The 17,868-nt window shown below is 61.0% G+C and overlaps 1 protein-coding gene across 27 annotated transcripts; it reads left to right on the forward strand.

Annotated features, from left to right (window-relative positions):
• Window position 1: 1 nt before the first annotated feature.
• Window positions 2–15,651, forward strand: CELF6 (CUGBP Elav-like family member 6; the record flags this gene model as incomplete). Of its 27 annotated transcripts, none has more annotated exons than XM_080351483.1 (12): window positions 2–257; window positions 4,903–4,985; window positions 10,508–10,556; window positions 11,940–12,068; window positions 12,193–12,272; window positions 12,706–12,849; window positions 13,292–13,436; window positions 13,522–13,671; window positions 13,896–13,958; window positions 14,438–14,518; window positions 14,618–14,761; window positions 15,524–15,651. In XM_080351483.1, 12 exons carry the CDS (start codon window positions 2–4, stop codon window positions 15,649–15,651), a joined length of 1,452 nt encoding a protein of 483 aa, XP_080207609.1. The 27 variants fall into 27 exon arrangements, with proteins under 27 accessions (XP_080207609.1, XP_080207620.1, XP_080207632.1 ...); XM_080351494.1 differs by having other exon boundaries at window positions 113–257; window positions 10,508–10,596; window positions 11,947–12,068; window positions 14,417–14,518; XM_080351506.1 differs by having other exon boundaries at window positions 113–257; window positions 10,508–10,596; window positions 11,947–12,068; window positions 14,417–14,518; window positions 14,618–14,701.
• Between the last annotated feature and the right edge of the window lie 2,217 nt (window positions 15,652–17,868).

The following is a 17,868-nucleotide window of genomic DNA, read 5'->3' on the forward strand; positions in this document are numbered from 1 at the left end:
CATGGCCGCGGCGGGCAGCGGCGTGGCGGCGGCGGCGGAGGCGGGGGCGGCGTTCAGCACCGCGAACAGCGGCCGGGTGAACGGGCTGAGCCGCCCGCCCGGCGCCATCGCCATGAAGGATCACGACGCCATCAAGCTGTTCGTGGGGCAGATCCCGCGGAACCTGGAGGAGAGCGACCTCAAGCCGCTCTTCGAGGAGTTCGGCCGCATCTACGAGCTGACCGTGCTCAAGGATCGCTTCACCGGCATGCACAAAGGTACGGGCGGCCCTGCGCCCGCCGGCGGCGCGCAGCGGGCACGGGGTGGAGGTGGGAACCCCAAAGGCTGGGGTACCCCTGAGGTGGGACCCCCTGAGGTGGGGGGACCCCTGAGATGGGATGTCTGAGATGGCGCACCCAGGTATGGGACACCCTGAGGTGGCAGAGCCCCTGTGGTGGGACCCCCTGAGGTGGGGGAACCCCTGAGATGGGACCCCCTGAGATGGTGCACCCAGGTATGGGACACCATGAGGTGGGGGGGACCCCTAAGGTGGGGGTACCCGTGAAACGGGATGTCTGAGATGGTGGACCCAGGTGTGGGACCCCCTGAGGTGGGGGAACCCCTGAGATGGGACCCCCTGAGATGGTCCACCCAGGTATGGGACACCATGAGGTGGGGGGCACCCCTAAGGTGGGGGTACCCGTGAAACGGGATGTCTGAGATGGTGGACCCAGGTGTGGGACACCCTGAGGTGGGGGAACACTTGAGATGGGACCCCCTGAGATGGTGCACCTAGGCATGGGACACCCTCAGATGAGGAACCCCTGAGGTGGGAACCCAGGTATGGGACCCCCTGAGGTGGGGGGACCCCTGAGGTGGGGGAACACCTGAGATGGGATGTCCTGAGATGGTGGACCCAGGTATGGGACATGCTCAGATGGGGAACCCCTGAGGTGGTAACCCAGGTGTGGGGCACCCCTGAGGTGCTGCACCCTGAGGTGAGGTACTCCAGAGGTAGGACACTCTGAGGTGGGACATCCCTGATCTGGGTGTACTCATGAGGTGGGACACCCAAGCATGAGGCACCTCTGAGTTGAGATACCTCCGATCTGGAGGTACCCATGAGGTGGGGTGCCCCACACTGGATGGGGATACTTGTGGTGAAGGTGCCTCTTGAATTGGGGGCACCCTTGAGGTGGGGCACCCCGAGATGAAGGAACCGCTGAGGTGGATCACCCTGGTGTGGGGGACCTCTGATGTGGGGGCACCCTGGGGCATCCTGGCGTGGAGCATCCCCGAGGGAGGTTACATCTGAGCTGGAATGCACCTAAGGTGGGGCACCCCTAAGATAGGGGGGCCCCTGAGGCGGTCAAAAGTGGATGTACCCACGGGATGGAGACACACACCTGAGGTGAAGTCACCAACCTGGGGCTGGGAGCTGCTGTCTGGATGGCTGTTCAAGGCACCTGCTTGGGTTGCGGGCACCTGTTTGGCCTTGGGGCACCCACATGAGTTTGGGGCACCCCTGGCGTTGGAGCACCCTGGGAATGGAGGCTCCTGCCCGAGACACCAGCACCCACTATGGATGGGACACCCACATGTGCTGTGCCCCAGGCTGTTCACACCTGCGGGGGGCAGAGCGCCCAGCACCCCGAGCACCACCAAGGTCTTTGTGGAACCCCCCGCCTGTGAGCTGGGGGTCTGCGGCGCCGGAGGGGGGTCAGGACACCGCGAGTGTCACCCGGATGGGACCTCACGCCCCTCCACATGCTGTCACGGAGCTGTGGGCAGCGCCCACTTCACTGGGACTTTCGGGGAAGCCAAAATTTGACACTTACGGATGCTGCCGCGTCGGTGCCCTTTGGCCGTGGGGCAGATGAGCAGACTCCTTCGTTCTCACCATCGCGGCCTTCAAAATATCTCCTGGCGCCTCCGAAGCCGTTTGTGCGCCCTGATCCACGGGATTCGCGCCTCGCCGGGCCCCTCGGTGCTCGCTCCAGCGCGGGCTTCAACCGCTGCGGCCCAGATGCTCGATTTAATTGTGGATGCTCCTCTAATTCGAACATCATCCTCCTTCCTGGCGAGCCTCCGGAGCGGGATCGCTCCCGCGCCAGCCCTCCGGACTCTGGAACGCCCAGGCACCGGCCACATTGTCGCCTGCAGGGAAAACAAAAAGGGGGAAAAAAACAGAGCGGAGAGGAGGAAGCCAACTTGATTACAGATGGTAAACACTGGAAATGGCACCAGGACTGACGTGAGCTGCTGCGCTGACCTCTCCTTTCCACCTGCAGCGGGCCTGATGTTTAACTGGGGGGGATCTTTCCTTGCTCCCCGCAAGGGGAGGTGTCCCCAACATCATGTCCCCAACAAGGCAGGCGAGGGGCCCCATCCCTCGGTGTCCCCCCACCCCGCTGCCGTGCTCCCTCTCCTCCCAGGCATGCTGATTGTACTTATTAAGAGTTATTAATACTTAATCAGCTGGCGAATTTAATTGTGCCAATATTAAAAATGCATCAATGTCAATTTTATTCATTAAATATTTACTTTGTTGAAGGGAAACTGTTTTGCTGCTGTTTTAATATCACTTTCAGACGCTTTTGGATGTGAACCCAGCAAATCGGGGGGGAGCCCTCAGGGAGGGAGCAGCACGGTGCCAGCGCAGGGACTCGGGGTGCTCCCGCAGGAACGGGAGAGATGGAGAGGAGAGGACCGGACCCTGTCCCTGGGGCTCGTTTGTCACCAGCAGCTCCAGGCGAGCGAGCGGCTTGGCAGCGTGAGTCAGCGTGGGAAAACCTCGCCCCAGGCGTATTCCCGATTCCTGAAGCGCCGCGATGTTGGAGGAGCCGGAGTTGCCTTCACCACGCGAGTCTCATCCCGAGGAGAAGCGTGGCAGCAGACTGGGATGTGCGGCCTCGACACCTGAACATCCGCCTCTCGAGGGGCTTCGGCTGTGGCGTTCGCTGGAGCTCAGGGCCGAAGCGCCGCTGCCCACGCACTGCCAGGCTCGCTGCCTACTCTTGCCTTCCTTCATCCGCCTGCTCCCTTGTCTCTTTTGGATTGAGATCTCCTGCCTCGTTTCGGGGCCGAGCTCTGGCCCTGCTGGCGGCAGTGCCCACTTGGGTGCTGGGATGATGGGTGCTAGGATGCTGGATGTTGTGGTGCTGCTGGGTGCCATAGTGCAGGGTATCAGAGTGCCAGGGTACCAGGGTGCAGGATGCTATGGTGCAGAATGCCATGGTGCCAGGTTCCTGGATGCGATGGTGCCACGGTGCTGAGTGCCAGGGTGCCATGGTGCCACAGTGCTGGGTGCCATGGTGCTGGGTGTCAGCGTGCCAGGGTACCAGGATACCAGCGTGCTGGGTGCCAGGGTGCCATGGTGCCACAGTGCTGGGTGCCATGGTGTTGGGTGTCAGATTGCCAGGGTGCCAAGATACCAGGGTGCTGGGTGCCAGGGTGCCAGGATGCTGGATGCCATGGTGCCAGGGTGCTGGATGCCAGGATGCCATGGTACCAGGGTGCTGGATGCCAGCAGGCCAGAATGCTGGGTAGCAGGATGCGATGGTGCTGGGTGTCAGAGTGCCAGGGTGTCAGGATGCCATAGTGCTGGGTGTCAGAGTGCCAGGGTGCAAGGATGCTGTGGTGCTGGGTGCCAGGGTGCTGGATGCCATCATACCAGGGTGCTGGATGCCATCATACCAGGGTGCTGGATGCCATCGTGCCAGGGTCCCATGGTATGTCAGAGTGCCAGGCTGCCAGGGTAGCAGAGTGGTGAGTGCCAGGGTGCTGGATGTCAGGGTGCCGGAGTCCTGGATGCCATGATGCCATGGTGTTGGATGCCAGGATGCCATGGTGCCATGGTGCTGGGTGCCAGGGTTCCAGGGTTCCAGCGTACCAGAATGCTGAGTGCCAGGATGCTGTGATGCTGGGTGCTAGGGTGCTGGATGCCATGGTGCTAGGGTGCTGGATGCAATGATGCCACGGTGCTGGGTGCCATGGTGCTCAGTGTCAGAGTGCCAGGGTGCCGGGATACCAGGGTGCTGGGTGCCAGAGTGCTGGATGCAATGGTGCCAGGGTGCCATGGTGCCACAGTGCTGGGTGCCATGGTGTTGGGTGTCAGATTGCCAGGGTGCTGGGTGCCAGGGTGCCAGGATGCTGCGGTGCTGGATGCCAGGGTGCTGGATGCCACGGTGCTAGGGTGCTGGATGCGATGGTGCCAGGATGCTGGATGCCATGATGCCAAGGTACTGGATGCCAGGATGCCATTGTGCCAGGGTGCTGGATGCCAGCAGGCCAGAATGCTGGGTAGCAGGATGCTATGGTGCTGGGTGTCAGAGTGCCAGGTGCCATGGTGCTGGGTGTCAGAGTGTCAGGGTGCAAGGATGCTGTGGTGCTGGATGCCATCGTGCCAGGGTGCCATGGTATGTCAGAGTGCCAGGGTGCCAGGATAGCAGAGTGGTGAGTGCCAGGGCGCTGGATGTCAGGGTGCCGGAGTCCCAGATGACATGGTGCTGTGGTGCTGGATGCCATCGTGCCAGGGTGCTGGATGCAATGGTGCCATGGTGCTGGGTGTCAGGGTGCCAGGATACCAGGGTGCTGGGTGCCAGGATGCTGGATGCCACAGTGCCAGTGTGCTGGATGTCAAGGTGCCCGAGCCCTGGATGCCAGGGTGCCCCGGTGCTTCATGCCATGGTGCCAAGTTCCTGCATGCAATGGTGCCAGGATGCTGGGGCGCTGGCTGTTAGGATGCCAGGATACTGGATGCCACAGTACCAGGGTGCTGGATGCCACAGTACCAGGGTGCTGCTGGGTGCCAGAATGCCAAGACACCCCAGCGCGATATTAGCCGTGCCGCCAGCTCTCGGCATGCCCAGGCTTTGCGGCAGTGCCAGGCCGGACACTGACCCCCTCTCCCCGTCTCCGCAGGCTGTGCCTTCCTCACCTACTGCGCCCGCGACTCGGCCCTGAAGGCGCAGAGCGCCCTGCACGAGCAGAAGACACTGCCGGGGGTGAGTGACACCGGGGGGCTGGGGTGAGCTGGGGGGACGGTGACACCTGCTCAGGCTGCGGGTGCAGGAGCTGCTCCAGCGGCCGCAAACCGAGGCATTGATTTTCCTGCCTCCCGCGTGCTGTTGTGCTTTCTGTGGGCTCCGACCTCCCGAGCTTAACAAAGTGAAAATAAATATTTAATTATTCGCCTAAATAAAAATCAATAGGGCCGCTGGTTGGCTGGGGAAAGCGCCGGGGCCCGTAAATATCAATCCCTGCATCGGGTGCGTGGAGCTGATGTGGCGGGGGGGGGAAATTCGCGGGGACGTGGCTTCCTGAGCCGCGCGCTCAGTGGGGGTGCTGTGCATCAGTAGGTTTAAGAGTTAACAGCCCGCTTTGGCAGCCTAAAGAGGGGCAGAGTCAGGGCACAGGCTTTCCTGAGTCCCCTTCTCATCGCACACCCCTGTGTGTTTGCACACGCACATGTGAAGTGTCTGGCTGCTGGGGCTGATCCCTCCTCACCCTGCACCCCGGCAAGGGTTGTGCACAGGGGTGCACGTGTGCGAGCACGCGCCTGCACGTGGGTGTGAGTGTGCGTGGCTGGGGGGCACGGCCGCAGCTCCCCGGTGTGTGCACAGCCCCTGCTTGTGCTCACACCCCTGTGTGCTCACTGCTCCGTGCTTGTGCACACCCCTGTAGCCTTGCACACCCCTCCGTGCTTATGCACACTCTCTATAGCTGTGCGCACACCCGTATAGCTATGCTCACACCCTGGTAGCTGTGCACACCCCTCTGTGCTTGTGCACACTATCTAGCTGTGCTCACCCATATAGCAGTGCACAGCCCTATAGCAGTGCACACACCCCTATATCTGGGCTCACCCCTATATCTGTGCACACCCTTATATCTGTGCACACTCCTATGGCTGTGCTCACACCCCTATGTTTGTGCTCACCCCTATAGCTGTGCACACCCCTGTAACCATGCTCATATCCCTAATGTTTCTGCACACCCCTATAGCTGTGCACACCGCTAGAGCTGTGGACACCCCTATAACTGTGCTCATACGGCTATATTTGTGCACACCCCTATAACTGTGCTCATACCACTATATTTGTGCACACCCCTATAGCTGTGCTCACACCCCTGTATTTGTGCACACACCTATAACTGTGCACACACACCTATATCTGTGCATGCCCCTATATCTGTGCTCACACTTCTGTATTTGTGGTCACCTCCATAGCTGTGCACGCTTCTATAGCTGTGCTCACCCCTATAGCTGTGCACACACCCCTATATTTGTGTACACCTTTATAGCTGCACTCACACCCCTATAGCTGCACTCACACCCCTATAGCTGTACTCATACCCCTACATCTCTAGTCACCCCTACATCTGTGCTCACCCCTATATTTGTGCTCACCCCTATATTTGTGCTCACCTCTATAGCTGTGCTCACCACTATAGCTGTAGTCACACCCCTATAGCTGCACTCACACTCCTATAGCTGTACTCACACCCCTACATCTGTGCTCACCCCTACATCTGTGCTCACCCCTATATTTGTGCTCACCCCTATATTTGTGCTCACCTCTGTAGCTGTGCTCACCACTATAGCTGTGCTCACACCTCTATAGCTGCTCACACCCCTATAGCTGTGCTCACCCCTACAGCTGTGCACACATCCCTATAGCTGCGCACACACCCCTGTAACTGTGCTCACCCCTATAGCTGTGCTCACCCCCCGATAGCTGTACACACCACTATAGCTGTGCTCACCCCTATATCTGTGCACACCCCCCTATAGCTGTACACACCACTATAGCTGTGCTCACCCCTATATCTGTGCTCACCCCCCTATAGCTGTGCTCACCGCTATAGCTGTGCTCACCCCTGTGTCTGTGCACACCCCCCTATAGCTGTGCACACCACTATAGCTGTGCTGACCCCTGTGTCTGTGCTCACCCCCCTATAGCTGTGCTCACCGCTATAGCTGTGCTCACCCCTGTGTCTGTGCTCACCCCCCTATAGCTGTGCTCACCGCTATAGCTGTGCTCACCCCTGTGTCTGTGCTCACCCCCCTATAGCTGTGCTCACCGCTATAGCTGTGCTCACCCCTGTGTCTGTGCACACACCCCTGTCTGTGCTCACCCCTATAGCTGTGCTGACCCCCCGACTCCGCGCTCCGAGTCCCCCCATCCCATCCAGGCCCCGCCCCCGAAGCGGGGCGAGGGGGAGGGCGTGTCCACCCGCTGGAGGGGGCGTGTCCCTCCGCAAGCCCCGCCCCTCGGCTCGGCTCGGCCCGGCTCGGCCCGGCTCGGCTGCGGCCGCTCCGCCCCCCGGCCCCGCCCCCCGCGCGCCGCTGCGCGAGCCGAGCCCAGCCGAGTCGGGCCGGACCGAGCCGAACCGCCTCGGGTGGAGCCGGCGCCGAACCGAACCGAACCGAACCGAACCGCAGCCGAGCCGAGCCGGGCCGGGCCGGTCATGCAGCTGCCGCAGGTGCCGGCGCCGGGGCCGCGGCCGCCCGTGCTGTGGGTACCCGCCGGGTCCAAGATCCTCTGCATCGAGGTAGGGCCCCGCCTTTGTCTGCCGCCGCTCGGCCCGGCCCGGGGCGTCCGCGGGATGCGGGGGTCTGCACGGGGGGGGTGCGTGATGGTGAGGGGGTGTATCCGCACCAGGGGTGCGGGGTGTTGCTGAGGAGGGTGTATCTGCACGCAGGAGTGAGGGGGTGTTGGCAAGGGGGGCTATTTGCACGCAGGGATGGGGGTGTGAATGGCTGTGTTGGTGAGGAGGGTGCACCTGCACCCACGGGTGGGGGTGTTGCTGAGGAGGATGGATCTGCACCCACGGGTGATGGGGTGCTGCTGAGGAGGGTGGATCTGCACCCACGGGTGATGGGGTGCTGCTGAGGAGGGTGGATCTGCACCCACGGGTGATGGGGTGCTGCTGAGGAGGGTGGATCTGCACCCACGGGTGGGGGGTGTTGGCAGGGGGTGTCTGTGCACCCCAGGCTGCCGTGTGTTGATGAGCAGGGTGTATTTGCCAGCAGGTCTGGGGTGTGCACACGCCCGTGTGGGTGAAGAGGGTGTATCTGCACCCAGGGCCGGCTTGTGTGGTTGTGCGTTGGCTGCAGGGTGTGTTTTTCCACCCTGGGTCTGTGTGTCTGCTCGCAGGTGTGCGCGAGGCTGTGCCGGGGGGGCTGGCAGGGGTGGGTGGGTGCACCCTGGGTGGTGGTGGGTGTGTAGGTGAAGAGGGTGTATCTGCACCCCGGGTGTGTGTGTGTGTACGGGTGTTGCGTGGGCACCCACATTGTCAGGGCCTGGTGGGGGGGCTGGCCGGGTGTCTGTGGGTGGTGGTGTCCGTATGTCCGCACAGGGCTGTCGAGTGCCCACCCTGTGGCTGCGATGGGGAAACTGAGGCAAGGGGCGTCATGTCCCTGCCCAGCAGGGGTGCCGGTGCCGACTGTGTGCCCGCGGTTGTGTCCCTGTGGTGGTGCGGGGTGCGCAGCCGTGGGTGCTATGTGGGTGTGAGGATGATGTGCGGGTGTCGGGGTGTTGTGTGTGGGTGTACCCGGGGCTGGGTGTGCAGTCGTGCTGGGGTGTGTGTGGCTGTGTGTGGGTGCAAGTGTGTGGCTGTGTAGGTGTGCGGTTGTGCGGGGGGGTGGGTGGCAGATGCTATGGGGTTGTATGGGACGCGTGGTTGTGTGTGCAGGGTGGTTGTGGAGCGGTGTGACTGTGCCCAGGCCATCTCGTGTCCCCCAGGGCTTGGCAGGGTGTTCCTGCGATGGGTGGCTGCCTGTACCCCAGCGCCTGTTTCCCTGCAGCAGGTGTTGGCTGCCTGGGGACCCCTAGGGTGGTGGGGACACTAGGCTCCCATGGGCACCCGCGTCACCTGGCACCTCCGTCTCAGCTCATTCGGATGCGTGGTGGTTTGTTGGCTCCTCCGGCTGTTGGGTGCGAGGAGGAGGAGGGTGACACGAGGAAGGAGCGATGGCCAGGAGTGACCCTGTGCCCTGGGGCTGGCTCTCCTCAGTGCCCCATTGGGCGCTCCCAATTTGGGTGACAGTGCCCGAGGCGGTTTGGCAACCGGTGGTGACCCCCTGGGGCTGTAGCGCCCGGGTGGTTTGGCTGTGGGGCTCTGTGGGGCACCCACGGGTACTGGGACACCCCAGACAGGTTCTCCTGTGACCCTGGGGCGTGCAAGGATGTGTGTGTGGGACACGGCTGTGAATTAGGGGCTGGGTGACTGTGTGGGCACCGAACACCCCGTTGTGGGTGTGGGGTGATACCAGGGGTACCAAAACCCCTGTTTTGGGGTGTCCGGAGGCCGGAGCGGTTTCTCCCCAGGGTAGGTTAGCCGGTCCCTGAGGCCTGACATTTATAAACATCAGCTGCTCCCGGAGAATCAATACGGTTTAATAACCGGCGAGCGGAGACGGGAGACACATCAAAATGACACTCTGCGGCTCCGTAAATGTTATTCTAAATCATCCTTGCCGGGTTTATTACATTAAACATACAGCAGCGGGCACGGGAAATTTATTCCATCAAAGGCCATCACGCTGGCAAATGGGACTGGTGGGTTTGTGGAGGAGGGGGCAGCCCTCCCCCCCCCAAAACAGGGTCCCTCCTCCTGGTCACGACAAGACGAGGGGGATGTTGGTCCCAGGGGTCTCCGTGCTGGGTTTGGGCTGAGCTGGTTCCTGCCATGGCGCAGGGGTTGGGGTGGATGTTTGGGTGACACGATGGGTGACGCGAGGGCAGGCAGGTGGCCCTGCGTCCCTCGGTGTCACCTCCCGGCTCCTGAGGACCTGGTCCCCTCCCCGGAGCATCCCTGGCTCGGCGCTGACATTTCTCCCTGCGTTTCCCTGGAGACGAGGCAGTTGCTGTGGAAACCTCCCTCCTCTTCTTCCTTCACCATCCTCATCCTCACCCCGGAGCGAGGGGGGCTGGAAACTGGCGCTGCCCCCACCCACCCCCTAAATTTGGGGGTGCGCAGGAGTCACCCCGGGGTGTGGGTCCACGCCCGCGCGTGTCCCCGTGTCCCTGTGCGCGCACACCCGCCCCGTCATGCGTGACATCCCGCCGTTGCCGTGACGACCCCATCGAGCACATGGCTCGGGCGCCGCAGCATCGCGGGGGGAAGCACGCTTGTTGCCGTGGAAACGGCCATAATTGTAGCGTTTTTCGGCTAAAAGAGGGGAAGAAAGGAGGGGGAGAGAGGAGGAGAAATGGCTCCGTGGGGCAGCGGGCCAGAGACGTCAGTGCCGGCCCGGCGTGTCCTGCCGCACACGCGTCTCACGCCTGCAGGTACACACGCATGGCAGGAGGCCGAAATTGGGTGAGAATTGGGAAAAACGGAGAGTGATGGCAGTGCTGCTGGAGGGGCCAGGGCTGGCCGGGCGCTGCTGCCGCCTCTGCAGCCCTTTGCAGTCCAAAGGGCGGCCAGCGGTGGCACCGGGTGCCCCTTGTTCCCCACGGAAAGGGTCCGGCGGGGGTGCAGGACCAGCTCTGACCTCCCTCCCGCTTGTGTGTTGCAGATGAACCGCCCCATCCAGGTGAAGCCGGCCGACAGCGAGGGCCGAGGAGGTAGGTCCCCCCTTCCCCGGCCGCCTCGCGTGGGCAGGGGGTGCAGGGCCACCCGGGGGGTGACGGGGGACGCGGCGGCATCGCAATGGCTGCGGTGGGGAGGTTGGTTTGCGGAGACAAGGAGCTGCCAGCGCCAGTGGCACCTGAACGTGAGCGCAGAGCAAAGGTGGCGGCGGCTCTCCCTGCCCGGCCGGGCCTGACATCATGCTCAGAATGTTGTGACATCATGCTGACAACGTCATGACATCACGCCGAGAAAGTCCCGATGTCACCCCGATAGCATCCTGCCGTCACGCCAGGCACAGCGCCTGTCAAGCCGCTCTCCGCCAGCCCCTTCGTCAACCAAACAGCCTAATTACCCTCCCGGCGCTGCCTGTGGGGACCCCGGCGCATTGGGGTGCAGGAGGTGGCCGCGTGTGGCCTGAGCCCCCCAAATTCCCCGTGGGGATTTGCTGCTCGCAAGGCTGCGGCGATAATTTGGGCGAAGCTGCAGGAATGAGATCGAACCGCCGGTGCTGCCAGGACGTGCAGCGCCTCGCGGGGCCACGTGTGCTCGGCCGGGGTGAATATCCCCCTTTTCCAAACACGTTGTTCACCACGGCGCAAGCCGGTCCCGGCACGTCCCAGAGGGACACGGCAAATAAATTACCCACTTACTGAGCGTAATTGGTGAAGGATTAAAAATCAATGGGCGAGCTCGGGCGCCCGGCTCCGGCCCCCTGGCCTGGGAGGCGACGCTCACCCGCCGAACCCGCTCTCCCGGCCGCCTGCGCCGGGAGATGGTTTATGTTTAACTAGACAACGCGCCAGCCCTATTCCCTTAACTAATTTTCCCGGTACCTTAACGGACAGAGCATTAATCGTCTCCTGCCATTATTTATTTATTTCCCCAGCAACGCTCCTGACAGGGGCACCTTATTTTCTTTGTCAAATGCCATTAGCGCGCGGCAGGAGCGCGCAGCCGCGCAAGACAGATGCTGGTAATAATAATGAAATTCTCATTATTTACTCTCCCTTCTCTCGTGTTGGGGTTATTTATGTCCCCTGGGCACGGCCGGAGGCTGTGGTTTATTCTGCGAGTCGATCGTACCGAGGCGATCGCCGCTGATTTTTGCGGGCTCCCTTTGTTTGCCGGGGGAGCCGGTTCCTCCAGACCTGGGAAAATCCCCGGCTCCGGTCCCTGAAGCGGCAACCGGCTCTTCCCAAGCGATTTCCCTGCGGGAGAGGTTCTCGCATCCCGAGCGTTTTGTAGGATGGAGGTGATGAAGCCCGCGCGCTCGCCGCCGGGGCGGCACCGCTCCCTCCTTCCCCTCCCCGCGCCGTCCGCAGCCCGGGGCCGGCGGGGGACATCCCGCTCTCCGACCGGCTCGGTTTTGTTTTCAGAAGACAGGAAGCTCTTTGTGGGGATGCTGGGGAAGCAGCAGAGCGAGGACGACGTCCGGCGCCTCTTTGAGCCCTTTGGCCAGATCGAGGAGTGCACCATCCTGCGAGGCCCTGACGGAGCCAGCAAAGGTGGGTTTTGGGGAGCTGGGGGAGCACCCCACGGCCGTTGGTAACGCGGTAACGGCCGTTTGGGCAGCGCTGGGTGCCGCAGCAGCCGAATCCAAGCTCTCCCACGTCCCCTCTCTGCCCTCAGGTTGTGCCTTTGTGAAGTACGGCAGCCACGCCGAGGCGCAGGCAGCCATCACCAGCCTGCACGGCAGCCAGACCATGCCGGTGAGTGCCAGGCCCTGCCCCGCGCTGCCCCGTGCTGCCCGCCTAATCCAATCACCGCCTAATTTGATCCTCTAATTGGATCAAAATCCTGCAGCCCGGCAATTCGTTGGCTGCATCACCCCGAGGTTCGTCCTCGCCAGGGTGGGTGCGCGGGGCTAATTCCCCCCGCGCTGGAGAAAGGGGCTGCTTAATTAACGTTGAAGGTCAGAATTGTGAACGAGGAGGGGGGAAAGGAAACAGAGGTCAGGGAGCCGCCGCCGGGGAGAAAAAACAGCTATAATTAAACCTTGCATCGATTGCTGGTCGCTGCTGCCAAACCGGCAGCATCCCCAGGGCTGAGGATGCTGCAGCAGCTGAGAGCCAGCGCCTCCCTCCCCAGAACAGGGGGACATTTGGGGTGCCCCCATCAGCCTCATCTTCCCCCAAATCTCAGGGCGCCTCGTCCAGCCTGGTGGTGAAGTTTGCGGACACGGATAAGGAGAGGACCCTGCGGCGGATGCATCAGATGGCCGGGCAGCTGGGCATCTTCAACCCCATGACCATCCAGTTCGGCGCCTACGGGGCCTACACGCAAGCGGTAGGAGCGGGCGCAGCTGGGACCTGGGGGGTTTGGGGAGCCCCCTGTTTGGGGGGAAGCCGGTTTTGCCTGTGAAAGCCCCCATGGGATTGTAGCACTGCCAGTCAGGGTTGGTTTGTCCCAATCTAGGGGCACAACAGAGGGATTCACTCCCTGAGGTGGGGGTGGCGTGGCTGGAGGGTGCATCCATCCCAAATATTTTACTGTCACCTACACCTCGTCATATTTTAGTGTCCCCATCTGGGGACACAACAGAGGGATTCACCCCCCGAGGCGGGGGTGGTGTGGCTGGAGGGTGCATCCATTCCAAACATTTTAGTGTCACCTCGTCCTGTCCCCGTGTCCGGCAGCGGGTGATGTTCGTCCCTCGGAGCGCGGGTGCTGATTTATCCTCCCCGCCTCTCGCTCCCTTTCCCCTTTTCCCCTGTTTTTTCCCCTTCAGATCATGCAGCAGCAGGCGGCCCTGATGGCGGCAGCGCAGGGGACCTGCCTGAACCCCATGGCCGCCATCGCTGCCGCCCAGATGCAGCAGATGGCCGCCTTCAATGTCAGCGGGCTGGTGGCTGCCCCTCTCACCCCCTCTTCAGGTACCACCCCTCTGTTTTCCCCCCATCCCGCTCACCGTCCTCACGGAGGTTGTTTCCAGCGCTGACAGTGCCCCCCGTCCCGCAGGTACGAGCACCCCCCCCGGCATCAGCACAGCGCCGGTGCCCAGCATCGCGGCGCCCATCGGTGTGAACGGCTTCAGCCCGCTGCCACCGCAGAGCAACGGGCAGCCCGCCTCCGAGCCCATCTACACCAACGGCATCCACCCCTACCCAGGTAACCCCCCTCACAGCCCCCCCAGGGATTCCCCCAAACCCACATTGGGGCTGGGAGCGCGCAGCAGGCTCCCCATTGAAATCCCTCCTCTCGTAGCATCGCCGATGCGCTCAGCTCCCGCGGAATGAAACGGGGGGAGCAGCTCTGCACCCCCGCAGCGGCGCCCTCCCTCATCCCCGTGGTTCTCCTCCTGATTTTCCTCCTCCCGTCTTTTCTCTTCCCAGCTCAAAGCCCCACGGTGGCGGATCCCCTCCAGCAAGCCTACGCGGGCATGCAGCACTATGCAGGTCTCCAGCTTCGCTTTGCACCTTCTTCCCTCTCTCCCCTCTTTGCTCCTCACTCTTATTTTTCTGGGGGGGAAGTGAACATCACTTTGGGGTTGAACCGCAGGACCGGGGCACAGATTAACGTGGTGAGCACGGTGCCGTCCCCTGGCAGGAGCTTCGGGGCAGCGGTCGTTTAATTAGGAGCGCTAACAGCCATTTTCAGCTTTGCAATAGAAAATCAAGTTTTGCACCCCAAATTTGTTTTTTTTCAACCAAAAGTGCTGGATTTCCTCAACCTTGAGGCTGTGCTGCCAACACCCCTCCTGGGAGAGCCCTTCCCGCATCCCCGGGTTTTTGGGAGGCTGGGGCCTTGCAGGGGTGGGAGGGACAGAGCCAGCAGCCCCGGGGGCAGGAGAGCCACCTCCACGGAGGGTGACAACGGGGACATCCCCGTCCCCAGCCCTTCCCGGGGGTCTCAGCCCCGCGTTTCTCTCTCCCAGCAGCGTATCCCGCCGCCTATGCGCCCATCAGCCAAGCCTTCCCCCAGCAAGCGCCCATCATCCCGCAGCAGCAGCGAGAAGGTGAGGGGCTGTGGGGGTGACCCGGCGGCTCCTCGCTGCCCGCCCGGGGTGTCCCCCGCCTCGCGGCTGACGTCCGGCTGTCCTTTGTGTGTCACCCAGGTCCCGAAGGCTGTAACCTGTTTATTTATCACCTGCCCCAGGAGTTCGGGGACGCGGAGCTCACGCAGATGTTCTTGCCTTTCGGCAATGTCATCTCTGCCAAAGTCTTTGTGGACCGTGCCACCAACCAGAGCAAGTGCTTTGGTGAGTCTCGCTGGGTGGCTGTCCCCGATGTCCCATCTCGAGGGTCCGTCTGTCCCTGATGTCCCATCTTGAGGGTCCGTCTGTTTCTGAAGTCCCAGCCCGGGGCTCCAACGTGCTGGATCAACTCGTCTGTCTGTCCCAGGGCAGTTTTTTTCCCACACTGTGCCAGGACAGAAGGACGTACCTTCCTACTGTCCCCTGTGTCCCCAGCCCAGACTGGAGAGGACTGGCCACCACTTGTCACCCCCATATCTGCTCACATCGCCAAGTGCCACCGCTTCCACCAGACCTGTCACCATAGTGTCTCTGTAGCCCTTGTCACCTTGGTGGCCCCACAAATCACATCACCCTGGTGTCCCCAGACCTTGTCGCCCTGGTGTCAGCATCGATCTGCAAACCTTGTCACCCAGGTGTCCCCTGAGCCCACAGATCCTGGTGCCCCCACAGTCCTGCTCACCTTGGTGTCCCTGTCACTTTCATAGACCCTGTCACCCCAGTGTCCCCACAAATCCCATCACCTTAGTGTCCGTGCAGACCAATCCAGTGTCCCTGTGGACCCTCTGGTGTCCCCACAGGTCCTGTCACCTCGATGTCCCTGCAGACCCTCGTGTCCCCAAAGGTGCCATCATCCCATCACCTTGGGGCTCCACCTGAGGCTGCCCACAGGAGCATCCTATGGGATTTCCATAATTTTGAGGCACAGCAGCAACTTGGGATGCTGATGGTGACAAGCTCCTCTGTCGCCCTGTCCCTTGTCCCCAGGTTTCGTCAGTTTTGACAATCCGACGAGCGCTCAGGCAGCCATTCAGGCTATGAACGGCTTCCAGATCGGCATGAAGAGGCTAAAAGTCCAGCTAAAGCGGCCAAAAGATGCCAACAGGCCCTACTGACCCCTGCTGCGCTGCGGAGAGGTGAGCGGGGACCGAGGGGACCCTGTGGCTGGACCCTGGGCTGGCCCGAGGCAGCAAAGGGGCCGCATGTTGCCAAGAAACGTCCTCGAGTGTGCGTGGAAGTTTCTGTGCTCGGGAGCTCTGCGAGTGTGGGTCAAACTGGGGATTGGGTCCCTCCATCCCTTCCCTCCCTCCATCCTTTTGTCCCTCCCTCCCTTCTCTCTGTCTCTCTCTCCATCCTTTTCTCCCTCCATCCCTTCCCTTCTGTCCTTCCCTCCGTCCCTTTTTCCCTCCGTCCCTTTTTCCCTCCGTCCCTTTTTCCCTCCGTCCCTTTTTCCCTCCATCCCTTCCCTCCATCCCTTCCCTCCATCCCTTCCCTCCATCCCCTTTTCCCTCTGTCCTTCCCTCCCGTCCTTCCCTCCCGTCCTTCCCTCTCGTCCTTCCCTCCCGTCCTTCTCTCCATCCCTTCCCTCCCCTCCATCCTTTCCATTCATCCCTTCCCTCCATCCCTTCCTGTCTGTCCTTCCCTCCATCCCTTCCCTCCGTCCTTCCCTCCATCTCTTCTCTTCTGTCCTTCCCTCCATCTCCTCTCTCCCTCTCTCCATCCATTACCTCCATCCCTTCTTTTGTCCTTTCCCTCTGTCCTTCCCTCCATCCTTCCCTCTCTTTCCTCCATCCCTTCCTCTGTCCCTCCGTCTGTCCTTTCCCTCCCTCCCCTCCCCTCCCTCTGTCCACCTTCCCTCCTCCATCCCAGCACCCAGACCCAGTCCCGCTCCCCCAGCAGGGTCCGGGAGTCCCGCTTATGGCCCCGTGGCTGTTGTGCAGGTCGGGGGTCCCGCTCACGGCCCTGTTGCTGTTGTGCAGGTCGGGGGTCCCGCTCACGGCCCCGTGGCTGTTGTGCAGGTCAGGGGTCCCGCTCACGGCCCCGTTGCTGTTTTGCAGGTCGGGCGTCCCGCGGTGTCTGACGACTTTCCCCTTCCCCACGTGCAGTATCCAACCCTGTAACTCTCTTTCTTTGCACCGCGTCCCGGAGGAGGAGGAAGAGGAGGAGAGAGCAGCGAAGAAGAGAGCCGTTCTGGTCGTAGCTTTCCTTTTTTGATTTACTTTTGAAACATTTTTGTCCCGAACCGGTCTTGTTTGTTACTCAATGGGAACGAGAGAGCGAGGAGGAGAGCGATGTGACACCGGGACTGAGATTGGCCACCGGGACTCACCGAATCCCTCACCGGGAGAAGGGAGCGCGGCTCTGGGCAGCCGGGATACGATTACCTTGGGGTTTTTCTGTGTCTTTTTTTTAATTTAAAGCACTCATTTGCTGCTACCGATTTCCCAGGAGAAACGAGGATAAAAGAGGCTCCAAACGGATTCTTAAACCAAAGCTGGTGAGACGGGACCAGCCTCGGGCGCTTCACCTGGAGGATGCTTGTTTGGAAGGAAAGGAAGAAAAGAAAACGGCAAGATTTTCAGTTTCCCCACGTTGGGAAAGAAAACAAAAGGCTCAAGGGATGTTGGACTTATAGAAGATATATATAAATAAGTAAATATATATATATATATCCCATGGAGCAGGGCAGCGGGACACGCGCTTCCCCTGCTTGTCACTGGCACAGGGACATAGGATTACTTGTTTCAGAGTCATATCATTCCTTAGAGTTTAGGGACCAAAGGACTATTGCTTTTTTTAAATATATCTATAAATAAATTAATTTAAAAAAAACAACAACAACAAAAAAACAACAAAAAAAAACTAAATAAAAACAAAACACACACACGAAAAAAAAAAATGGAAAGAAAGAGAAGAAAAAACCAAACGAATTTAAAAGGTTGAGAAGAAAAAAACCTCGGGCGTTAAGAGGTTTCCTAGAGGGCTCGGTTTCGGGGGGCTCAAGGGCTCGGTTTTGGGGATAGGGGGGTTGAGGGGGGTTTTCGGGGGTGCGGCGGCTCCCCCAGCCCGCGGCCCAGGCGGGGGACTCACGCTGGTCACAGAAACCCCTCGGTCGCCGCCGCGAGGGGGCGAAGCGATTGCGGTTCTTGGCGTTTTCGGTCGGGTTTTGGGGGGGGTTTTTTGGGGCTTTATTTTTCTTTTTTTTCAGCCAAAAAAAAAGAGAAAAAAATAAGAGAAAAAAAAAAATAATGTGAGGTTTCGGCAGAAACGAAGCGAAGCGAAATAAACTTATTTTGTCAAAATCGTCACCTTGGTTGGTTCTTTGGAGCAAT

Source organism: Nesoenas mayeri (genome assembly GCF_963082525.1).
Source record: "Nesoenas mayeri genome assembly, chromosome: 11".
Classification (NCBI taxonomy): Eukaryota; Metazoa; Chordata; class Aves; order Columbiformes; family Columbidae; genus Nesoenas; species Nesoenas mayeri.